We start from the raw sequence: 26,542 nt of genomic DNA, 5'->3' as shown, positions 1-26,542 counted from the left end.
GCACTTCTCTGCCTCAGTTTCTTTATCCCTGAAATAAAAGCAAGATCACAGACCTCTCCACCACTCACAAGCATCTGTACAGAAACGTTTACCCACTCTGTAAGATTAAAAATCTCCACATTATTCTGCACTGGAGTTAGGAAGCACTCAAGTTAGCTTTTAAAATTATTCAGAAGTAAACCTATGTCATATTGTGACACTTTCTCAATCTCAATTAGCACTAAACTAATTAACAAAACCATTTTATACACTACAGTGAGTCACATTTTTCTTCCCTCTTCCTCACTCCCTGGTGTGTTGTAAGGGTGATTGAGTGTCTAATTACTTCTTAATTGAAAGCACATATTCTTCATTTTTCAACAGTTCGGGCTTAATTCTTTCAGCCCAGAAATCAAAGTCAATAAAATTAAGCTGAATTGGGATTTGAGCAGCTATACAGGGAAACTCTGTCTCAAAAAAAGGAGGGGGTTGTTTGTACTGTATGTCATTATAAGTAAAGGTAGGTTTTCACCTTATTTCCTATGTAAATATTTCAGGTATCAAAATGTGCCATAAATTATGAATTTTGATTATTAGCAATGTTGTAATTTAAAAAGTGGCACTAGAAGAAAGACACCATGTGACAGAGCTCATGTGCAAGGGTTTTTTATTAAGGAAAAGAGAATGGGAAAATGGGGAGGGGAGGGGAAGACCAGCCTCTGGGGACAGCAACAGCAGAATAGGAAAGAGAGTCAGGCATCGGGCAGGGGGAGGCAAAGAAGCACCAGAGGGGAGGGAAGAAGGAAGGGAGGGAGGGGGACAGAGAAAGAGAAAGAAAGGAACAGACAGAGAAAGGGAGAGAAAGACAGAGAATGATGGGAGGTAGGCAGGGCCCTTTTAAAAGGGATCATAGTGAATGTGCACAGGTGGTGCTCTTAGTGGCTGCAGCTGAGGATGTATCCTGCCAAAATCCCAAGGGCAGGCCAGTAGAGATGCCTGAATACTAACAAGCAACACTCTTATTCTTATTTCTTTTCCTTAGCTTTACAGCAATTTTGTTGCTATGATCCATTTTTTAAAGACAAAACATGGTGGGCTCTTAGAAAATCAGAATGAACTTTTAGGCCTGCAAAAAAAAAAAAAAAAAAAAAAGTCACTGCTGATTTTCTGCAGCACACAGGTGTAGAATGGGAGGATGATATGATTCTGAGAACACTTAAAATACAACCATTTATGTTGATCAGAAATCTATGTTTACTGAGAATAAAAGTACCCCCATCGAGACAGCATCCCGGCAGTGAGCGGTAGGCACGTATTTCATGAAGGTGATGGGCTGTAGCTGTAAAGGCTAAAAGAGGTATTCCCAGGGAGCAAAGCCTCAACTTTTTTTCTAAGCATAGTGAATAACAACCTGAAATGATTTAGTTGAGGACCTCTCAGGCAAAGACTAAGAGTGTCCTGAGATCCAGCTCAGTGTTGTGCTCCTCAGAAGTCTCTGAAACCTTCCTTTCTTCTGTAAACAAGCACCGATGACCTTACGTTCCTCATCAAACCCATCCCAGAATAAATGATGGGAACTCAGAGAGAGAACAGCAAGGGCACAGACTACTTGCAGGGTTTGTGTTAATAAGCAGGGGAATGAATAAATGTATCTGAAGGTGTCACGGCTTTACAGTTTTAACAATTTATTTTGAGGCGCTGTTATCTTTTGGCATATTTCTTAACTGAGGAAATCTCTATATAATCTTAATAAATATTTCAGAGTCTGTCAAAAGTACTAGGCAGAGAGTATTGTAGCTGTTATGAAAACAATTAACTGGGATATTTAGGTAAAATTAAAATAGCTAGAGAGTTATGCAGATCTAAGTGTATATACCATTTAAAACATTTTTCTAAAACTTATAGTTAAAAGCAATCATTTGTGTCTGGCTATATTCCCATTAAAAATATTTTCAGGTAGATGGCTGCTTAGCCTCGGGAAGCTCATATTAGCATCCAATTTCCTCTTACAAGATTTCTCCTATGCATACTTGAACAGTTTAAATGTTTATGTCTTCCCACTCTGCCCAGTTCTAATAGGGTTGATATTAAGAAGTTGAGCCTTGGAAGGGAGGGTGGACCATGGAGACAGAGCCCATGTGACTGGGACTAGATTAGATCACAGAGGCAGAGTCCTTATGACCAGCATTAGGTTAGTTTATGGAGACAGAGCCCACATGACTGGCATTAGGTTAGTTTATGAAGGCAGGGCCCACATGGCTGTGATGAGTGAGCTCATGAAGGGGACCCCTCAAACCTAGGGAGTATCTTGTGTGTGTAAAAAAAAGGACTGTTCTGTGTTCAGGAAATTAGCCCCTCCAGGCACTTTTCCATCTCCTCATCCTGAGATGGGCTTTGAAGTCTCCAAATCTGAGAAAGCCATTTCTGTTGTTGAGAAGCTAATCCCACCCCTGGGATTTTGTCCCTGAGGATGAAATAGAAGGTACTTAACTAAGCCTTTCCCATTCTCAAGAAAGGAATTCTCTCCCACACAGTAGGATGAGAACAAAACCCTCTGCCCTGCCAGGCTATTGTGCTTTCCTCACTGATAACTATGGCACCTTTTTTACCCTGAGACTAGATGGCTCTGGAAGTTATCAGAAGGATAACATACAGAAACAGGTAACAAATTAGAAATGTGGGGTAAGGTGAGGCAGCCAGGGTGTACACAGCCCACCTTTGAACTTTAGCAAGCAGAGAGCCTGGTTGGTATAAAGGGACTGTGAATACAATTGGTGAGTTCAGGAAGCCTTGGACACTCCCAAACAAAAAGAACACACCCTAGAGCTGCCTTTCCTTTCCTAGAGAGGAAACAAGGGATCTCTGGTCCCCACATCTGCTAGCTCTGTGTATCCTCCCCACTTCAGGTCTTCCAGAACCACAAAAAATGCTTTGAGTTCCCACATAATCCTGTTGCTGCTAACCCTTTCCTACACCAGACTGTCTTGACATAGTAAAGATTCTCGGACATCTTAAAGAGAGAAAACTAGCCTAATGAAGTACTTTATGAACAGACTTAATTCCAGTACATAGGAATTCCTACTTCAGTGGACTAAGTGGAGAATAACACTTACTCCTAACCACATCATTAGAAGACCGAAATTAACCAGAAGCTAAATGAATGAGGATCTAAACTCCAGTAACTACAGAAAGTCTAGTAAGGTCAGTTTACTTGGGAAAGACTTGATGGAGGAAAACTGTAGTCCCTCAAATATAAACTATATTTAAATAGTCAGTAGCCAGTAGAATACTCAGAACTTCCCAGTGATAAATTCCTGGGGTGGGGGTGGGAGTGGGGGGTGAAGGAAGCCTAACAATTCCTATAGCCATCTAACCTTACCCAGGAGCAGGCTAAATTGTAAATAGCCAATCTGACAACCTAGGAAGTTCTCAGAGATTTTCTAATTGAGAAAATTGTTAGACAAATTACTGATCCTACTTTGATTGTGTTGTGAAATATTAACTTAACCATGTAAAGATGTGTTACATTTGTTTATGTTGTGGGATATTTGTGTTGCTGTTTTACCTTGCCTGCCTAAGGCACCTGATTGGTCTAATAAAATGCTGAAATGACAACAGTTAGGCAGGGGAGGTATAGGTGGAGCTAGCAGACAGAGAATAAGTAGGAAGAAGAATCTAGGCTTGGGGCAGACACCAGAGAGATGCCAGAATCCAGAGAGCCAGATAGCCACTGAAGAAGCAGGAAAGCAGGACATACAGAATGAAAGGCAAAAAGCCCTGAGGCAAAATGCAGTTAACTAGAAACAGGCTAGCTTTCCTTATAAGAGGTAGTGGGACAAGTATAACCTGAAGGCTGAGCTTTCATAATTAATAAGAAGCCTCTGTGTCATTATTTGGAAGCTGGCTGGTAAAACAGAGAAAGAGTTGGACTACAGATTATATTTTCCCTTTAAAGCTTTCAATCAAAATAGAACACTAGTGTGGGAGTTGCTTTCTATGTGGTTGTGCTTCTACCGTGTACTCTGTTAAAAGGAGCAGAATACAGACTCCTCCAGTCCCCAAGAGAAAATGTCTTTTTAAGATCCTGATTGAAAAGCATGTTATTTCTGGGGATTTCTGCACTCATTTTAGCATTTTTGGCAATTTCCCCAAATTCTATTTTTAGCTTTTACCTTTCTAGATGGAGACTTACTATAAAACCTTATTCACTTCGACCACTGCTCACTTTCCTGCTGCCTGTCCTCTCATTTGCTTTTGCCATGATAAAGTTAGTCGAGACAGAAACAGGCAAGCCCACCACACAAACCCAGAAGTCCAAGGTACTCAAGAGGTCTGGTGGGATAAGCTTATCCAGCCAGGTTTCCAGCATACACAGGAACCGAGAAAGTTCCATCCCATGGTATCCCAAAAGCCTAGTCTAAGATCTGATCTACATATCTATAGGAAAAGTCTGCCTTACCGCTCCTAGAAGGAATTCTTCCCTTAGCTGATGTAAGTCCTCGTAGCTCCTATTTAAAGCCATTTTTATGTCAACATACATTCCTTGAGCAAAGAGCAACAGACAAACAGAACATATTTAGACCACATATAGTGGTCACAACCATGATGGTTTTCATCTGAAAACATTCTTTGGCATTAAAAAAATCATGAAATTGGCTGTATTTCAGGGATCAAAGCATAAAAGTGATGCCAGGTCCCACAGCCACCTTTCAGCCCCAAATAAACACACAGGCAATATATTAATTATAAAACTTTTGGCCAACGGCTAGGGCTTCTTACTGGCTAGCTCTGTCTTAAATATTAACTCATTTCTATAAATCTATGTATTTCCGTGTGGTCTTGACTTACCAGAGAATGCCCAGACCTGTTATTCCTCTGGCGTCTACATGGCATCTCTTTGCAGCCTCTCTCTGCCTCTCTCCCATGCATCCTCCTCATCTCCTAGTCCCAACTATCTTCCTGCCTCTTTTGGCCAACCAGTATTTTATTCATCAACCAATAAGAGAATGATATATACAGAAGGACATCCCCCATCATAACAGTTAATAATACATTGGTTATTGCTACAAAATCTTTGTTTACTTCTCAAACTGTCTCATAAATTCTCAAGTGAGAAAAAATAAATCACTTAAGAATTTTTTACATAATAAATTATTAACATTTCTAAAACATAAAAAGGAAAAGGGCAGATTTCAAGGCAGAAATTACTTGCATAACGCAGTCACCCTGAAAAGAGCCTATGCGGTTCTGATATTTTTCACTCTCAAGCCAATAATAATTTTATATTACATAATCAAAACTGAAGAGATGGGTTAGGCATCCCTGGTGTTTAGGCATTTTCCTGAAATAATTCTGTAAACTTTGGGCAATCTATTTCATTCTGAGGGAATTCTATAGGATCCAGTAAATAGAAAACAGCCCTATCTGTGGAGCCTTGATACTTTTGCCAATGTTGGACACCATGTTAAGGGATTCAAGCTCAAGTGCTGATGACTGAAAATCTGCCTCTGAGCTTTCCATTTATCCTGGAGAGATAATGGGTAGGCTTCAACAGTAAGACACAACTCACCTTCCTCACACAAAACTTCCTTTCCCATAATCCCTGTGTTTTTCTGGCCTAAAATTCTTTCTAGAAACCTGAAATTAAAGTGATGCTAGCTGTTGCCTCATCAAAGCTAAGAAGACAAAATCATTAACTCCTAAAGCACACATTGGAAAAAGTACAACACAGTCAAGGATAGCCTCAAAGATTCAGAAAGAAAAATGGCAGCAATTCTGTTTATTGTTGTTTTTATTTTTAAGGAAGTGAAAGAAAGTTATTTTAGGAAACATGAATAACTGGTGCTTGCAGAAAGTAAATCATTGATTAATTACAGTTAGTGAAAAGCCGAGCATGGAGTAATGTTGTTTGAGTCTTGGGTGAGCTACTCTGTGGCCAGTCCTAATAGCTTGTAAATTCAGCTAACACTTAGTAAAGTATGCAAATTAATACTTTCCAAAAGATCAGTACCAATATTATGATACCAGGCATCCTGTGTGAACTGGACCCCAAACCTAGTCTTCTTATTTATTGCTGCTACTAAGATCTGGTTTTTGTGAATCCCATTTTTAAAAATTCAAAGATTAATTAAGATTGGAGATATGGTTCATCAATTAACTTTCTGATCTTGCAGAGGACCCGTGTTTGGTTTCCACCACCTATATCAGAATGCTCACACCCTCCTATAACACCAGTTCCTGGGACTCTGACTCCATCTTCTGGCCTTCATGGGCATCTGCACATATGTGGTATGCACTCAGACATACACATAAATAAAAATAAATATTCTTTAAAACTTCAATAAATAATGGATCTTGTAATAGCAATTGTCTCCCTAAAATGTGAGCCATCTCATTCTAGCACCTTGATGAGTTACATGCTAATTCTATAGATAACTACCGAATCCTAATTCACACTTCTTAAATGCTAATATAAAAAGGTCTCAGATTCCTCCTGGGAACAATAATTCTTCTTATCAAAGCCCTCCAGATGTCCAGAAATGTCACATTTTAAAAACCTGTCATTTTAATTCTGAAACTAAAGTTATTTCAAAAAGCACAGCTGAAATAAATCTGAATTATTTTAAATATTCTTAAAGGAACAACTACCATGGAATCTCCCCCTCTTTAGTTCCAAGAGCTTAAATGAAACATTCATGCATTAAATTCAAAGGCTGACTGTCAAATAACTTCACTTTAATAAAAATTTGAATTATGTGCCTTAGGGCATTATTAAATATCAAATAAAAAGAACACATCCATAAATCTGATTTCCCAATATAATTTTATGTAGAACTATGAATACATTTGTATTATACATATCAAGACAAAAGGATAAAAATACATTCATAAAAGAACAAAATAAGAATTAGAAATTTTGAAGGATTTCCCCCTTTGAAAAAAGACAACTCAATTGTAATTAGTTAAAAACGTAGAAAAAGTAAATGTCACTTTTCGTTAAATAATTAAGGACCTGGAATATATATGCTCTCATAAGCAGTATGAGATTTCTATCCCTGTGTGAGGAAAGACAGAGGGACAAAGGACACACAGAGAATTGTGATGGTTGTTTAGATACTCAGGAGCAACTCTGGTCTAGACTAGCTATAAATCAAGCACACAAGGCAATAATATCATGCTATTAAAAGTGTTATTTACAGTTAATTATATTCACAAGAGCGTGCCAACTACGGCCTGGAAAACTGCTCACCATCCCCTCTCTATGACCCTCCTCTGTGGTCCTCCCCTCTCCTCCATGGGGGTCTCTTCCTAGCTTCACTGACTCTTACACCCTTCTGGTTACTACCCTAATCCTCATTTAAAAATGAAAGCAAGGCACAAACAGGTCCAGTCTATAAATCCGGACTTCTTTCTTTCTTCCTCTTGGAATATACAAACACCTTCTCTTAACAAAACCAGTTTCCATGTGTGTTCAGAGCTGCAGTCTTACAAGTTTTAAAGTCTTCAGTACCAAGATCTGTCCCCAAGAGCAAACTGGTCAGCTGCACGCTCTGCTCTCTCCCTGTACACGAAGACAAGTTCTGGTATTTCTTGTGATCGAAATAAAATCTATCCCAGCATTCTGCCTCATCTGACATAGCTGATCATAAGGTACAGATGGGTAAAATGCCACAATGAATACTGTTAATCTGTGTGCTAGATGTGTTGATAACATTTTTAGGAAGACCAATAAAGCCAGACAGTGCTAGTGCATGAAGGAACGGCAGCTTCCCCTTCTGATGGGGCTGGAAGCAAATTGAGAAGCCACTGGGTGGCCATTTCTAAAGTTAAACACCCTTTTGAAAAGTGTCCAGGGTGTGGTACCTGTAGCACTACCCCTCTATTAATTTAGTCATGGCAGCATGCACCTTTCATTGCCAAGCCACTAACAGCACCAGGGTGGAGACCTCAGCCCAGGCACTAGGAGAAAGAAGTCTCCCAGTCAAGCTGTGTACATTAACCTTTCAGCTTCACTGTTCAAGAAAGCAACGACTTTAGGCAACGAATAGTCCGACTTTCCTGTCTTTTGATTAACTATACTGTAAAGGCCCATATAAGATTTCATAAATACTTAGCGAAATAATGCCTCTGATCCATCTGAATGCCATATATATTTTTTCCTCTATGCCAAATACTTCCGTATTTTACACAGACAAATTTTCTGATTCCTAGTTTCGATTTTCAACTTCATGAATTAAGAAATTTCTAGGAGCTTAATAAAGCTTACCACTGGGTGTGCATGGGAAAGTGTTTGCAGATCACGAGACCATGGGGGCTCAGACCTATCCAATGGACTAATCCTTTGATAGATCCATAATATGATGGCATTGATGGAGAAGGTGAGAGATAGGGGCAATGCCTTGTTGGAGGAAGCAGATGACCAGAGAATGTCCTTTGGTCTCTATCCTGTGCTTGCCTCTTTCTGTGTCTTCTTTCTGTGTCCATCCTGTCTCCCATGAAGATACTGTATCATCACAAGGCTCTAGAACACTGTCTCCATAAAGGTCCTCTATCATCACAAGACTGTAGTACCATCATGTTATATCCAGATAGAGAGAAACAACCATGAACTGAACTCTTTGAAATTCTAAGCTAAAATAACTCCTTTCCCCATAAGTTGTTCCCAACAGATACTTGTTCTGAGAAGTGTGAACATTAACCAGTTCAACCTTCCTATCAGCCCACTATTATGTTAGATGACTATCTCTTTATCAACATGCTCCAACTCCTACTCTTTATCTTTCTGATCCCAAAACGACCTCCTCCAGATTTCTTGCTGTTAGTCAGTAGAATCCTACCCATGGTTTCCTAAGACCCAAACATCAGCTTTTAACCTGACAATTCCATCTCCTGCCACCCTTACCCAGTTCATCACTGGATATCATCTACAATTTCTATTTCCAATGCATTACCTACTCTCTACCACCACTGCTTCTAATCTAAGGTCCAGGCTTCCATGTCTATCCAACATATTTCTAAAATCTTTCTACTCTGTCTCTGGTTCACTTTAATTCAATCTATTCAATTTCTTCTTAGAGTGTTCTATTAAAAAGAGACATGAAATAAAGTTAGTCCCCGGAGTCAAAGTCTTTACAGGTTCATGATATGTCCACAATATTGTACAGACATCTTAGTGCAACTGACATCTGCCATTTGCATCTTACCTACTTCACCCTGTATTTCTATGCTCTAAACACACCAGGCTTTCCTTCAGGGACTCAGTGCTCCCATACCTTCTCCACAGCCAGCATGCCTTGAAGCATTTGCAGAAAGTTATTTCTCTTCCTATAAGTTCTTTTGGCACTTCCTTAGTCCTCTTCATTCACATAATGCATTGCCATTTGCAACTGTGGATGTTTGAGTGCTATTCCTCTACTGTCAAGACTTCTTACCCCAGACTCTAGCATCTATTAGTCTTTCCCTGGGTACACCCACAATCAGTGAGAAAATGTTCTCAATAGTTATTTTGGACTTAGTTCATTTTAGCTCTTCAGCTCATCTACTTTGAGGTTGGGCCTAAAGCACCCTTGGACTTTCTCTTTTTAACATCTGAACTACTATATACTTCTTCCCACTCCTAACAATGGTGCATTTGCTGGACCTTCATCATCTCAAGTTAGAGAAAGTTGAATATGAACTACACTGACCAACTGAGAAAGGAGAAGAAATGTGGCTGACTGCTTCATATGTGCAGTTCTGAAAAACTTCAATTGGCCTGACATCAAGCCAGGTATAATACTTGATGTGTTATAGTGTGTTAGTGAAACAAAACAATTTCAACCCTTATAGGTTTGAAATACAATAGAAAAATCAGAAAACATAAATAGCAATAGAAAAGGGGATCATGAAATGAAGTCTACTTTAAGAGAAAAGAAGAGAGTACCTATTGAAACCAGTGTTTGACTGAGCTCAGGGCAGTTAAATAGGAAAAAGGAAGGGTGTACTGTACAGAGTGAGCAAAGCATACTCCAGAAAATAAGACTCTATTGTATAGAGTAATAATAGAGACAAGAAAAGAAGGTTGAAGAACGCATGACAAGACCATCACCTTTTTGAAATCACCATCAACAGTTGCCAGGCCATGAGACTATGAGCTCCTCATGGCCTGAAATATCTACTCAGCTGTGACTTCCTAGTCCCTCGTACAACTCATATATCATGCCACAGTTCATCACCAGTCCCAGCTATGTCCTGCTTCTCCAGGCACTGTGCTAGCAGATGTGTCCCCCTTATGGGAAGCCACTGTCTGCTACAATGTCTCTGATCTATGCACACTTAGGTGGCTTACATGGCAAAGAAAGATTCCAATACATAGTAATCTTTGCATATTTTTATCTTTCCCATGTTTGTGAGCTCCCTAAGGTTAAGTAATAAATATGTTGAATTCAATATGTCAATCAATTAAAAAATGTAGAACATTAAAATAGCTAACATATTTCTTGACTATGCAAATAAAAAGTATTTCTAAGAAACAAACACAAGAGAATAATGGGACAGAAGTGATGTGGCCAAAGTATATCATATGTATGAAAACATCACACACAAACCAATTACTCTGTACAAGTAGCATATGCTAATAGAAAACATTTCTACAGGACACAGGTCTTTCACTCCTGCCAGAAGAGCCCACTATAACCAGTGAGCAAGATGAGCCTACAAAGTGATAAGCAGGAAGGCTCATTCTTTTAAGCTTCTTTCCATTCATGTTCCTTGATCGCAGAAAGATCCTTGATTGCATCTTCAGGAGATGAAAAGGTGAATACTAAAGAAAGAGACCGCTGAAAATCCCTGCCTATGCACACTACATACCTTTCCTTATGAAAGCTACCACTAAAGCAGAAAGTGGGATTAGGGATGTACAAGTGGAAAATAAGTGAGCCATAGATTTTTTTTTAATATAACATGAAACGAAAAGGACCACCTGACTTGCCATTAGTGGGGTGTGAGAATGCATCATAAACATATTAAAATGATGCATATTCCAGCAGTCAGGGTACAGAGTGATTTCTGGATGCTTGGGTTAAGGTCATTCGTTTCCTTGTCTAATCTCACATACCCTGATACAGATGAGCTTGATCACAGTGTCTCTGCCTACTGAAATGCGGCTCGAATGACTCTGTCACTCAGGGGCTGGGTAGGTCGGAAATTGTCTCCCAAAATCCCATCACAGCCTTCTACAAGTTCTGCCCCCTTAACATGTGTCCTCAGCCTTCGAAATTCTTCTATCTGAAAAGAAAAGCAGAATAAAAGGGATTAGTCATTTGCCACACACTAGCAAGTTCAGTTTTCATAAACAACTTAAAATATGCATAGATGACCATGTAAAAGAGAAAATGAAAGGCATACTTCAAAAAGAGAAAAGCAGAGCTGGAGAGAGCTCAGTGGTTAAGAAAGAATCTTCCCCTTGCTGAGGGCTGAGTTCAGCACCCAGGACTCATATCAGGCAGCTCACAGCTGCCTGGAACTCCAGCTCCAGTGATATGTCACCCACTTCTGGCCTCCAGAGGTACTGTACTTGTGAGGAGCCGCACTCACATTCGCCATTACAAGATGGCGCTGACATCCGCTGCCGGATCAAGTAAATAACGTTGGTATACATGTGCCCAGTGTTTTTCCACTGCCTAGCCCCGCCTACTCCATGGCGTCATATAGGGTGACGAGTCATGCACCTATCCCAGCTGTACACGCATCGCTCAGAGTTTGTGAGCCTTTATAAGGGGACGGGATTCTTGGCTGGGGTCTCCGCTCTGGTAAGCTTATGCTCTCCTCTCAAGACGCATTAAAGCTTTACTGCAGAAGGATCCGAATGTCCTGTGTGGTTCTTGCCGGCAAGACTATCGCGCGGGACATGTACTCATAGTGTGTGTGTGCGCGCGCACATACACACACACACACACACACACACACACACACACACACTTTAAAATAATAATAAATCAAAAAAATTAGACTAAGAAAACAGATTGGTTGTTCCAGACCTAAGGATATGAGACAAGGCCTTTAAAGGAAGACAGTAGGAATCCAGGTAACTCCAAATCAGTAGAAAACTACTGGGTTTGTTAATGTGAAAATCCTAACATACAAAATTTTTGTGTCAGCTTAAAACACACAGAGAGAGAAAAGGGTAAGGGAAGGAGTAAATGCTGTTAAAAATTTCCCAGTACATTCCTAGATTTCACTATGGGTCAGCACTAGTTATTTGCTAGAATTGTTACAAGAATTCATGGACTCCTGGAATATCTTTGCCAGATAGTTATCTGACAGAGGATTATAGTGCCTAAAATACATAAAGAACCCCCTAAAATACTAAACATTAAGAAAATAAACAACCTGCCAGATGGTTGTTTATTAATAAACTCAAGAGGCAGAGGCAGGCAGATCTCTGTGAGTTGGAGGCCAGCCTGGTCTACAGAGTTAATTCCAGGATAGCCAGGGCTACACAGAGAAACCCTGTCTCAAAAAAAAAAAAAAAAAAAAAACCAAAAAAGACAAGAGAAAAGAAAAACCTAAGATGAAAACAGCCTATGGGAACTAGAAAGACTGCTCAGCAGTTAAGAGTGCAAACTGCTCTTAGATAGGCTCTAGTTTAGTTCCCAACACCCACAGCAGTAGCCTCAAAACCATCAGTAACTATACCTCTAGAAGAACTGATTCCCTCTTATGTACTCTGAGCGCACCTGCCCTCACATGCACATATCCACACAAAGATACATAAACATAATTTAAAAATAAATTTAAATCATTTTTAAGATGGGCTACGAACTTAACAGAGAATTGGGGTGTGTGTGTGTGTGTGTGTGTGTGTAAGAAACAACTTAAGAAGCAACCCTTAAGACTCAGCATCCTCTGTGGAGAAAGGGGAACACTTCTCCACTGCTGGTGGGAGTGCCAACTTGTACAGCCACTTTGGAAATCAGTATGGCAGACTTCTCAAGAAAATGGGAATCAGTCTACCACAAGATCCAGCCATTCCACTCCTAGGCATATATATACCCAAAAGAAGCACATTCATACAACAAGGACATCTGTTCAACGATGTTCATAGCAGCACTATTTGTAATAGTCAGAACCTGGAAGCAGCCTAGATGCCCCTCAACCGAAGAATGGATAGAGAAAATGTGGTACATTTACACAATGGAGTACTACTCAGCGGGGAGAAAAAAACAATGGAATCTTGAAATTTGCAGGAAAATGGATGGAACTAGAAGAAACCATTCTGAGTGAGGTAACCCAATCACAAAAAGACAAACATGATATGTACTCACTCATATGTGGATTTTAGACATAGAGTAAAGGATTACCAGCCTACAATCCACACTGCCAGAGAAACTAGTAAACAAGGAGGACCCTAAAAGAGACAATCATTGTCCCCTAGAGAAGGGAAAAGGGTCATGATCCCCTGAGCAAATTGAGAGCATGGGAAGAGGAGGGAGGGAGCTAGGAGAATGAGAAGGGAAGAAGAGGAAGGATGCAGAGGTCATGAGGGAGCAGAAAGGTTAAATCAGGTGAAGATTAGAAGAAAGGATATGTGATAGGTAGGGTTTTAGTTGGGGGGGTTGGTAGGGGAGGAAGGGAGGCAGAAGGGAACTGGGATTGTCATGTAATTCAATCTTGTTCCTAATTCAAATAAAAAAAAAAAAAGACTCAACATCCTCAGCCATCACGGAAATGCACGCTAAAGCCACTTTAAGATTCCATTGCTCCCAAGTTGGAATGGTCATACTGCCAGCATCAATAATACAAACAATTAGCAAATATTAATGTGGACATGTGCACTGCCGGTGGGTGACGAGATGTGAGTAGTGATGGAGGGGATCTATATGACTCTATTCCATTATATGCATGTATGAAACATTAGATAAAGAAATAAATTCATGGTTTCCCTCATTAAAAGACTGCCCCTGCCTCTCATCTAGCCCACTGGGACACGAGTGCAAAGGATACCTGTGGCTCTCCAAAAGTCTAAGCCTGCTTCTTCTCTTATTTTACAGCCCATCTCCCATCTCCAGTAATCTCTTGCTTCTGACATGTGTAGAGGTTTCCAGGTTTCTGAGGACCTTGTTCTGACCTGTCAGGTTTGAGCCTCCTAAGCATCTGTAGTCTGCCACAAGTGAATGTGATAAGAACTTAGGTAGCAAGCAGAAAGGATCATGTGCATTCCCCAAGCCCGCTCTACCTGAGAAACCCACAGCATCTGTTCTGCCACTAAAACACTACACATCAATACGAAACCGGCATGCCTCATTCTTTTCATAGAGAAACTGGGGCTAGAAAAGCCAAAAAAAAAAAAAATCTCCAAATAGTTATTGCCCCAAATCTTTTTTTCCTTTATTTAAATTACAAACAAGCTTGTTTTAAATGTCAATCCCAATCCCCTCTCTCTCCCCTCCTCCTCTGGGCCCCACCAACCCTCTCTCCCATCCCCTTTCTGTTCCCCAGGGAGGATGAGGCCTTCCATGGGGATCTTCAAATGTCAAATGTCATATCATTTGGAGCAGGGCCTACGCCCTCCCCTGTGTGTCTATGCTGAGAGAGTATCCCTCTAAGTGGAATGGACTTCAAAAGTCCATTCATATACTAGGGATAAATACTGAACCACTAATAGAGGCCCCATAGATTTCCCAGACCTCCTAACTGACACGCTTGTTCAGGGGGTCTGGGTAAGTCCTATGCTGGTTCCCAGCTATCAGACTGGGGTCCATGAGCAACCCCTTGTTCAGGTAAGATGTTTCTGTGGGTTTCTCCAGCCTGGTCTAAGACCCCTTTACTCATCACTCCTCCCTCTCCACAACTGGATTCCAGGAGTTCAGCTTAGTGTTTAGCGATGGGTGTCTGCTTATGCTTCTGTCAGCTACTGGATGAAGGCACTAGGATGGCATATAAGATAGTCATCAATCTCATTATCAGGGTCAGGCATTTAAGGCAGCCTCTCCACTATTGCTTATATTGTTAGTTGGCATCATCCTTATAGATCTCTGGACATTTCCCTAATGCCAGATTTCTCTTTAAACCTATAATGGCTCCCTCTATTATGGTATTTCTTTTCTTGCTCTCCTCTATTCTTCCCCCAACTCAATCTTCCTGCTCTCTCATGTCCTCCTCTGCTCTGCTCTTCTCCCCTTCTCTTTCTCCTAACTCTTTCTCCCCTCTCCCCATGCTCCCAATTTGCTCAGGAGATCTTGTCCCTTTCCCCTTCTCCAAAGGACCACATATGTCTCTCTAAGGGTCCTCCTTGTTTCCTAGCTTCTCTGGTGGTGTGGACTGTAGGTTGGTATTCCTTTGCTCTATGTATGATATCCATATATGAATGAGTACACACCATGTTTGTCTTTTTGTGACTGGGTTACCTCACTCAGGAGGGTTTCTTCTAGATCCATCCATTTGCCTGCAAATTTCAATATTCCATTGTTTTTTTCTCCCCGCTGAGTAGTACTCCATTGTGTAAATGTGCCACATTTTCTCCATCCATTCTTAGGTTGAGGGGCATCTAGGTTGCTTCCAGGTTCTGGCTGTTACAAATAATGCTGCTATGAACATAGCTGAACAGATGTCCTTGTGTATGAATGTGAATCTTTTGGGTATATGCCTAAGAGTGAAATTGCTGGATCTTGTGGTAGACTGATTCCCATTTTCCTGAGGAACCGCCATACTGATTTCCAAAGTGGCTGTACAAGTTTGCACTCCCACCAACAGTGGAGGAGTGTTCCCCTTTCTCCACATCCTCTCCAGCATAAACTGTCATTGGTGTTTTTTATTTTAGCCACTCTGGCAGGTGTAAGATGGTATCTTAGAGTTGTTTTCAATTGCATTTCTCTGATGGCTAAGGATGTTGAATACTTTAAGTGTCTTTCGGCCATTTTAGATTACTCTATTGAGAATTCTCTAGTTAGTTCTGTACCCCACTTTTAATTGGATTATTTGGTGTTTTGGTGACTAGCTTCTTGAGTTCTTTGTATATATTGGAAACCAGCCCTCTGTCAAATGTGGGGTTGGTGAAGATCTTTTTTCCATTTTGTGGGCTGCAATTTTGTCTTGTTAACTATGTCCTTTGCCTTACGGAAGCTTCTCAGTTTCAGGAGGTCCCACTTATTAATTGTCGATCTCATTGTCTGTGCTACTGGTGTTATGTTCAGGAATCTGTCTCCTGTACCAATTCATTCAAGGGTACCTCCCACTTTCAATATGGCTGGATTTATGTTGAGGTTTTAGATCCATTTGGACTTAAGTTTTGTGCCTGGTGATAGATAAGGATCTATCTGCATCTTCTACATTCCACCATCCAGTTATGCCAGCACCATTTGTTGAGGGTGCTTTCTTTTTTCCATTGTATAATTTTAGCTTCTTTGTAAAAAACAATCAGGTGTTTGTAAGTGTATGAGTCCGTATCAGGGTTTTCAATTGGATTCCATTGGTCTACCTGTCTATTTTTGTACCAATACCAAGCTGTTTTCAGGACTATGCCTCTATAATAGAGCTTGAAGTCAGGGATGGTGATGCCTCCAGAAGCTCCTTTATTGTACAAGGTTGTTTGGCTATACTGGGTCTTTATTATTCTTTCAAGGTCTGTGAAGAATTGTGTTTGGATTTTGATGGGGATTGCATTGAATCTGTAGATTGCTTTAGGCAAGATTGCCATTTTTACTATGTTGATCCTACCTATCCAAGAGCATGGGAGATCTTTCCATTTTCTGGTATCTTCCTTAATTTCTTTCTTTAAAGTCTCAAAGTTCTTACTGTACAGGTCTTTCACTTGTTTGGTTAGCGTTACCCCAAGATATTTTATGTTATTTGTGGCTATTGTAAAGGGTGATATTTCTCTGATTCCTTTACTGTTCCAATGCACCTGATTCTTCCCAGTGCCACAACAACCATATTAGACATTCTGGTCAGATTGATACAACTGTGCCCTGTACGGCCCAGGTACAGAGCACTGTGGTCTGAACAACCACCCAGTCAACATTTATATACCAGAAGCCTGTGGCTACACTATAATTCTGTTTACCATAAAGAGAAGCAGTTCAGGAGATTAACTAACTCGGGGCTTCACACAAAAAGCCCAAACTTACAAAGGGCCAGGAAATCTCTAAATGACAGCAAAGCCTACGAATGTGTTCTCCTAAGTTCCCCAGCATTCCAATTCAGTCTACTCCCATAAGTGTTGGAACACAGAGCTGGGGAGAGTTAAATGACAGGTTAGACTAGCAGCCTGATTACAAAGATGACTTGTAATGTTTTATTTTTTCTGTGTCTCCAAATACTGATTGATTTTTTAAAGTGAGGAAATCTGGCCCAACTGAACTGCCCTGTTGGTTTGCTTTTTCACTATACTTACATACTGTGTTTACATAGCAGTGCCAGTCAGGTAAGCAAGGCACTATTAAATCAACATTGTTTTTTCACTAGACCTTCTTGCGGTCTTACACAGACAGAGCCCTCTGCTTACGGCAACTGAATGCTTTCTAGAACTGAGGCTTCAGAGAATCCGCTGTCAGTGTTTGCTTTTCCCTTAATGTTTGTTCCTACGGACTGAAATGGAAAGACCCTGGGCAGCCCAGAATCCTACACTATTTCAAAGAGAATACAGCGATGAGGGAGCGGGCTTGCATCCAAATGACTGCCATGGTCTCTTGCCTCTGCTACCTGGGACCTAAACAACCAAATGACATCACCTCTTCATGGCCCAGTTTCCCCTGTGCAACAGAGATGTCAATGATGGCAATAATACCAAGGTGACATAACGGTAAAGAAGAACCCATGCACAATCACTCTACATAGTTCCAGCAGTGCCCCACAAATACTAATTACTAACAAGCCCCCCAATGGGCAACTTCTTTATATGTTAAACCTTTAGCACTGGAGATAAACCTTTAGCTGAAGTTGACAGTAAATCAATCCTATAGGAAAGTTTCAAGTCTGCCTCACAGCATTCCCTTTAAACTAGATGAAGAAACTGCGAAGTTCATGACCCATGTGGAAGGCCAGTGAGAAGCAGTGTGGACTAGAAACTTAACTGCCCAAGCACATCATAGGAACGCTGCCATTTTTCACTGACTTTGAAGCTTATTTTAAAACTCCATTAATTTTATAGTTTCTTTTCCTAAGCTTAAGGTGCATCCTTCAAGGCCGGGGCCTCAGACTGGAGCACGTTCTGTGAAAACAACTACTTGAGAGATGTCACCAAATGCCAGCCTCAATCATTGCACTCTGCAGACTACTTCACTTCATGAGAATGATTTCCCCTGATCACAGTGACACTTTGAAGAATTCAAACATCAGTTGAGATGGAAGGGAATTTCGTCTTGCTAAAATGTCATTTTTCTGAAATAACCACCCCTCAAAATCTTTATCGGTTTAAATGGTTTCCAGTGCATGTGGAATCAGCCCATGGCAAAACAAGAGGCTACGATGAATAAGTAATGTTTCAAGATAAAAATCTTCAATAAACCCAGAAAGCAGGCATCAGACAGTTAATACTGCAGGGAAACAAATATGTTGGATAGGTCACCATACGGATGTGTAAGGCTACTCCACTGAAACATGCTATTCATTTTAAAATAACTTGAAGTGGAGAAGAAGATGATGGAGAGGACCAGAGACATGAGTGGACACCCTGCACCCTGGATGAAGTCCCACCTCCTAAGAGTGGGCTTAGCTGAACAGCTGCTATTGTGTGAGCCAGAGAGGCAACCCAACTGCTCTGAGGCACCTATTCAACCTCACAGACTCACAAACCAAACTACTTACTAAAGCTCAACTCTAAAACTGTTTCTTTCTAAGTGAATTCAAGGGGCTAATTTCCATGGTTTGCAGTTTGAGGCAAATTATCTTACAGGAGATCCCAAGTTCCTATGGCCATCCAATCTAACCAACTTATTTTGAATTCTATTTCCTGTGTCACCCTGCTAAAAAGGAAACACAAATCATTGAAATCAGTGTCTCATACTAACTCTTCCACCATGGACATTTTGGTGTTTCTGTGTGTACTGGCTGGTTTTGTGTCAACCAGACACAAGCTAGAGAAGAAGGAACCTCAGTTGAGGACATGCCTCCACGAGATCCAGGCATTTTCTCAACTGATGATCAGTGGGGGGAGGACCCAGCCTATTGTGGGGGGTGCAATCCCTGGGCTGGTGTTCCTGGGTTCTGTAAGAAAGCAGATTGAGCAAGCCATGGGAAACAAGTCAGTAAACAGCTCCCCTCCATGGCCTCTGTATCAGCTCCTGCTTCCAGGTTCCAACCCTGCTTGAGTTCCTGTTCTGACTTCCTCCAATGATGGACTATGATCTGTAAGTGTAAACCAAATAAACCCTTTTCTCCCCAATTTGCTTTATGGTCATGCTCTTTCATTGCAGCAATAGAAACCCTAACTAAGACATCAGGCATGGGCCACACATAACATTTAAGAGTAGGTACCTCTGCAAGGTACTGATTTCAGTTCTTGTGGTTCCATACACAAATAGGGAGAGAATTCAGACACAGGAAGACAAATACTGTTTGATCTCACTTAAAAGTGATGTAAAATAGAGGTCACAGAAGCATTGAGTAGAATAGTAGTTACCAAAAGCTTGTGGCAAGTAGAAATGGGGTCAAGATGGCCAAAGACCCAAAGCCTCAGTTTTATAAAGATAAAGGGGTTCTGGGGATACACTATATATAGCACATCACTTACTGCTAACAACATCATGTTTTGACTTACAAGTATTAATGAACTAGATCTTGAATTATGTGTTCCCACAAAGAATGCATAATACTAATACAGGCCACGAGAGGAAATGTTGGAGGCTTGTCTTAGTTACTTTCCTATCACTTTGAAGACACCATGACCAAGGCAACTTATAGAAGACTTTGTCTGGAGCTGTGGTGGCTTGAATGAGAATGGCCCAAATATATTCACATGTTTGAATACTTGATTCCCAGTTCATGGAACTGTTTGGAAAGGATTAGGAGGTGTGGCCTTGTTGGAGAAGGTGTGTCACTGGGGGCAAGTTCTTTCTCTCTTCCCCTTACTTACGGATAAGGACATATGTAGTATATATTATTATTATTTATGATTTATTAAAGCTTGCCTGAGGGTACAGAAAGCAAAGCTAGCCACAAGCCATACAGTCAGGCAATGGTGATACACACCTTTAATCATGTAGTTCAGTATGGCCTTGAACTAACAGAGATGCATCTGCTTGTCCCTTGAGTCCTAGGGTTAAAGGTGTGTGCCACCACCACCTGGCTCTATGGCTAGCCACAATGGCTGCTGGGATTAAAGGGCCCCAAAAAAGATTTATTTGGTTCAAATCTACCTTTTTGTTTTGTTTTTTACATGTATGTATGTATGTATGTATGTATGTATGTATGTATGTATGGCTGTGTCCGCTAGGCAGGGCCTGGGGCTGCCCATCACCCTCACACTCACTTTCAGAACCTCACTGTTTTGGAATTAGAATACATATCTACTACATGGTTGAGGGATGAGTGCAGGGTGGGGTACATAGTAGTTCTTAAAGTGACTCTGAAAAATAGAAATGAGAACCGCCAGCTCCTACACTACACCTACTCAGTCTGCATCTTAGGTAAAACCCAGAGATGCCCTGTGGTTGTTTATGCACATTCAGTTCTGAGACCTACAAGTAGCTTAGTCTTTTTTTTTGTACTGTGACTACAGATTACCTAAGGCTGGGTTGTAGGGAGACACCCTAGCCCCGCCCAATAGTCCTGGGACAGGTAGCAGGTGGACCCAGGACTCGCCCATAAGGGCGTGGTGAAGGAAAGCCGGGGTGACGTAAGAGAGCTTCTTAAGGGGCTGCACGTGGGGACCCTGGCCCCTTTTGTTCTGGCCGCGCTGGCTGGGTTCTATAACCTAGCTCTGGCCTGTGTTTTACCTTGGTGTCTTCTGGAATAAAGAGACCTTAATCCTACACTGGGTAATTTAAAAGAAATCTTTTTCTCACAGCTCTGGAGATTGGAAATTGTAAGATCAAGGGGCAGGCACATGGCAGGGTCTTCACACAGCAGAAAGTGGAAGACAAAACAAACAAGTGAAGTGAAGAGTGAAGCCTGTTCTGCAGGAGACTCATTAACATGGCCATGGTCTTAGTTACTTTTATATTGCTATAACAAGACACAATGAAGAAAGCATTTAATTTGGGGCTCACAGTTCCAGAGAGTTAGAGCACTTGACCATCGTGACTGACAGCATGGCAGCAATCGGACAGGCTTAGTGATGGAGCAGTAGCTAAGAGCTACTTACATCCCAAGACACAGCCATGAAGCATAGAAAGCTAACTAGAAATGGTTTTGGCATGAGTTTCAATGAGGAAACCTCAGAAATCTACGGGACCTGTAGTTGTTCAGTACTTATCCCTAGCATAGGTGTGGACTTTGGGAGTCCATTCCACATAGCGGGATACTCCCTGAGCCAAGAAACACAGGGGTGGGCCTAGGCCCTATCCCAAAGGATATGATAGACTCTGATGACACCCTATGGAAGGCCTCACCCTCCAGGGGAAGCAGAAAGGATATGTGATAGGTAGGGTTTTAGTTAGGAGGAGTGGTAGGAGATGAGGGGAGGGAGAGGGAACTGGGATTGACATGATAATTAATTCAAATAAAAATAAAAGAAATGGTATTGGCTTTTGAAACCTCAGACCACCTCCAGTGACACACCTCCTCTATCAAGGTCACACCTACTAATCCTTCCCAAACAGTTCTACCAATTGAGGACCAAGTATTTAAACATATTAGCACATGCGCAGGAAGGAAGGGTTATTCTCATTCAAACCAGCACATTCCACTCCCTGACCTCCCTGTTTCTAATTATATATCATAATGCATTTAGTCCAATTTCAGAAGTATCCATAGTCTTTCACAGTCTCAACATAGTTTTAATGTCGAAAGACTCATTTGATACTTAAGGCAATCTCTTAATTGTAACCCAATAGAAAATCAACATCAAAAAGCAAATTACATACTACTGAAAAACAATAGCAGACTATATATTACCATTCCAGAAAGAAGGGAATACTGGACCAAAACCTAGTAGGACAAACTCTAAATTCTGTAACTCCATTTCTGATGTCAAAGGGCTTAGGTGGATCCATCCTTCCAACTTTGCTGACTGAAACACACTTGTTTCTTTTAGGTTGATTCTACACCCTGTATACAGCTCACCCAGGCAGATATCCCACAACTTTGGCATCTCCAACATGCTGGGGTCTGCAATTCAATCCAGGCTTCACTTTCACTGCTTCATACAATGGACTCTCAGGGCCTCCATGTAGGGCCTCCTCTGATAACAGCTGGCTTCAGCAACTTTCCTTAACTGAGGAGGCAGATTCCACAACCACTTTACTCCTCTGTCCTTCATGATCTAAAGCCAGAACCACATGGCAGATGCTGCCAAGCTGGGCTGCTTGCTTCGGGTGAAGCCTGATGCCTTCCTTGAATTAATATTTGCATAAGCTTTGCTTTGTTTTTCTTTTTAGGTGGAGAACATTCTTTGTTGAGGGATTGGCTGTGTGGAGTTGTGCACTAAGGCCATTGTTCCCTTTATTCCACTCTGCATCAGGATCCTCCTTATCTCCTTCAGCATAAGCCATGGCATCAACATAAAATTTCCTAGTGCTCTTTTTCTCCTCAAACTGTAAACTTTGCATTTCTTTTCTCCCTGCTTGCCCTTTTCAGTGATCTGCATAAGAGTTATTAGTAATAACTTCTAACAGAGTCAATATTGTGACAGTAAATATTAACTTGTCTTAAAATCTCCTTTGCCAATAAAACAAGTCCGACGACACTCTCCTTACACCTTTATCCTATAAACAAGGAAGAAACCTTCATGATAGACCCTGCCTTTTAATACTGTCACATTGCCAACACCTAAAGTTTGTAAGTGACCCATTAAAATCATAGCCATGTCATTGTTTTTTGTTTTGTTTTGTTTTCCTTCCATTTAGCCTCATTCAGATTTTTAGGACACAGACAAAGGGCAGCCACATTCTTTGCCAAAATATGACAAGAATTATCTCTAGCCAAGCTGTTAATATTGTTCCAACTGAAACCTCTTGAGCTGGGCCTCCATAGCCCACATTTTTCTCAGCACTATTGCCCTCTAAGTTTGTACTAGGATGATCCATTAAACCTTGCTTACAGATTTCAACCACTTTCCTAGTCCAAAGTCCCAAAGTCCTCTATACTCCTCTAAAGAAATGTAGTCAGGGCTGTCAGAGCAATAGCCCATTCTCTGCAACTAGCTTCTGTGTTAGTTACGTTTCTATTGCTGTAACAAAGTACCATGACCAAAGCAACTTAGAAAGCAATTGATTTCAGGCTCATAGTTTCAGAGGGTTAGAGTCCATGACTGTCATGATGGTGAGCATGGCAGCAAGGAGAAATGGGCTGTCACTGGAGCATCTGCTGAGAGCTCATAGCATGATCGGTAAGTAGAAGGCAAATAGAGCTAACTGGGAATGGTGTTGATTTCGGAAACCTCAAAGTATGTCCCTAGTGATATACCTCCTCTAACAAGGCCACACCTCCTAATCCTTCCCAAACAGTTTCATTAACTGGCCAACTTCTTCATCAACTGGGGGCCAAGTTCTTCATCAACTGGGGGCCAAGTTCTTAAACACATGAACATAACAGGGTCAACTTCATTCAAACCACCACATTTATGGATGTAGATGAAAAGCTACCATTGGCATTCCAAATCATCTGAATTCTTTTCATGTATGGCCATGGTACGGACCAAGTCTCCAGGGCAACAGCCCTCTCATTCCCATGTGGAGCAATAAAACCCTCTAGACAGCCAGCTGTGTTCCTAGTTTATCAGATTTCCTCATCTGTATATAACAGCAGGTGCATCTTAGGGAAGAATATGTACTGAGCCCCTGCAAGGCCCTGAGCTTGATACCAAGTGCCCAACACAGACATGACCTTGATCCTATGGACCATATATACATCACACTCTAACTCAGGCTGTCATCTCAAGGTCTGTCCTTATATAGGATGGAAAAGGGATAGAGAGAAGACAAGACTAAGAAGAAAATGCACAGCCATCCCCCTTTGCTCATACAACTTGGGGTACTGTTTTAGGCTAAAAGGAAAAGGAAGAATGAGATAATTTATATAATAAGAGAATAGAGATAAACTAAGAAATGTATATAGATGGGAGGGAAGAACAGGCAGAAAAGACAGGGTGGGGTAAGAAAAGAGTAGCAATGACCAACCCACTTCTCTTGATATATGTTCATATCTCTTAATGGATGTATGACCATTGTTCCATCAGCATATTCTAGCAATGCTATATGGTTCTTGTTTCCATTTTAATAACCACCACAATAGGAGATATTTTAAAAATTTCTATCATAATTGATGATGTTTGGCATTTTATTCTGTTTTGTAAATCTCATTTCTAAGCAACAATTCAGGTAAAAAAATGTTTTTGTTGTTTCTTGGTTTCAAATAATTACAGCACTTCTTATATTTATGGTTATAGATCATAAAAAGGATAAAATTACTCTCACTTAAATCTGCCAAATAATCTTTTTCACTTGAACAAACAGTACATTGGCCAGAAGTTGTATGAAAAAGTTATCTCCACAGAGGCTTCCAGCCTACCCCTATTTCTCTGTAAAGCTGCTGTGGATTTGGTAGGCATGCAGTGTGATTTAGTGCACTTTTCTCAGTGTTGCTAGTGAAGATGAGGCATTTTGAGACACCAACAGCTTGTGTGAGTCTGGACATCAGCTCAGTTACAAACACTGACCACCTGAGGCAGATGCAGCTGCCTGTCTTCCCAATTGTGCAGCATGAGACTGCCTGCTATTTACCTCTTACTGGTGTTTTATGTGCCAGTATTTCTTTCTGCCTCTCCCTGTCTCCCCCCCCCATCCCTCTCTCCTTTACATCTTGATTTTTCTTGGTTATAACCTCATTCTTTGGACTTCTAATTTTTACTGCCCTCTTGGGACTACTTTTATTTTTCTTTACTTTCTTTGAAATTCTATGGGGAGCAGTGGGTGAAATCTTCAAGTCAAAAACAGCCCTCTCCTAAGATCTTATTTTAGTAAACCAACGTAACGTGCATTTTCATAGATACAAACACACGCTGTATATATGTGAATCTTCACTTACACTGTGCAGTGGTTTGAAAGAAAATGGCCACACGGAGTGGCACTATTAGGAGGCATGGCTATGTTGGAGGAAGTGTGTCTCTGTGGAAGTGGGCTTTGAGGTCTCCTGTGTTCAAGCTACTCCCAGTGAGACAGCTCACTTCCTGCTGCCTGCAAGAGATAAAACTCTCAGCTACTTTTCCAGCACCATGTCTGCATGCATGCTGCCATGCCCCACCATGGCCATAATGGATTCAACCTATGAATTATCAGGAAGTCATCCCAATTAAAAGTTTTCATTTATAAGAGTTGCCATGGTCATGCTGCCTTTTCACAGCAACAGAAACTCTAACCTAAGACACACTGCTTGCTTCTCAGGAAATGTCATGGTGCCCTGTGCTAAATAGACCTACACCTTTAGCCATTCTCATGAGAAGGGGAGATATTTTCTCCAAACATACATGGAGTTGGCACAGTTTATCTTTAGCATGAATTGGTGAAGGGGTTAGACTTGATCTCTAGCTTTAACAGAGGGCAACACAAAGCCAGGTTCCCTTTGAAGCCAGAGAGCGTTGTAAAGCAATGGCTTCACACTGTGTCGTAGAACATACTTGGACAGTGAACCAGCATATCATCTCTATAGCACAACTGGAAGTGTTCACAATGGCACTCAGCTTTCACATGCCAAGAGCCAGGCTGATGAGGGATTCCCTATGCAATTTCAGATAGATCATAAATCTGACACACTGAACTTAAACAAACTCATATAAAATAGTTATTTACTCTAGGCCAACAAAACTAGAGGTTTATCTATTACAAAAGATACTAATTCACTGTTCAATCTCAAAATTAGAGACCATTAGCCCAAGACTCTATTTTTAATATTTAGAGAAATTTTTCTAACTTCTTCATTCCCACCGAAGAAGCCTCTACTTTTCTGAAGTCATTCCTCAGGCCTTCGAGCCTGTACTCTCTGGGACACATTACTACAACTGTAACTACCTATACAGTCACTTTGCTTCTCAACTGACTGCCACACTTATGAGAGCAAAGGTTGTGTTTCACTTTCTTTGTCCCTTGTGCCCAGGTGACACTCAGAGTTTCTTATAAGAACAAATAGATGATGAAGAAGACTGGAATTAGCATTTGTCTTGTGGAAAATAAGAGCTGAAAGGGACACAGTAAAAGTTCAAAAACAGGGAAAGGGATGGAGAAGAGGGTGAATTGGAACTTTAATGTGTTCCCTAGACAAGCAGAAATAAAGATTGAAAATGCTAAGTATAAGATTTTAAAGAATTAATGCTAAGCCAAGGAATGCTGAGAGTGAGAGAAATAGTCTTCTCCAGGGAATGGAATATCAACTGGTTATAAAACACCAAATGGTCAGCCCTGGAGAAGTACATACAAGGAACATTATGCTGACT

At 41.0% G+C, this 26,542-nt stretch overlaps 1 protein-coding gene across 1 annotated transcript in view; it reads right to left on the bottom strand.

Moving 5' to 3' along the window:
* The window catches only part of Ca8 (carbonic anhydrase 8), a 90,469-nt gene that overhangs the window by 6,462 nt on the left and 57,465 nt on the right, over positions 1-26,542 (bottom strand). The window contains exon 8 of the mRNA XM_027398894.2: positions 11,075-11,244. Within this exon, the coding sequence (XP_027254695.1) occupies positions 11,110-11,244 (135 nt within the window). The 3' untranslated portion in view covers positions 11,075-11,109. The remainder of the gene's footprint in view (positions 1-11,074; positions 11,245-26,542) is intronic.

This window comes from Cricetulus griseus, chromosome 2 (assembly GCF_003668045.3).
Source record: "Cricetulus griseus strain 17A/GY chromosome 2, alternate assembly CriGri-PICRH-1.0, whole genome shotgun sequence".
In the NCBI taxonomy this organism is placed as follows: Eukaryota; Metazoa; Chordata; class Mammalia; order Rodentia; family Cricetidae; genus Cricetulus; species Cricetulus griseus.
The sequence above is the reverse complement of the archived record's forward strand: the minus strand, read 5'-3'. Positions and strand labels throughout refer to the sequence as shown.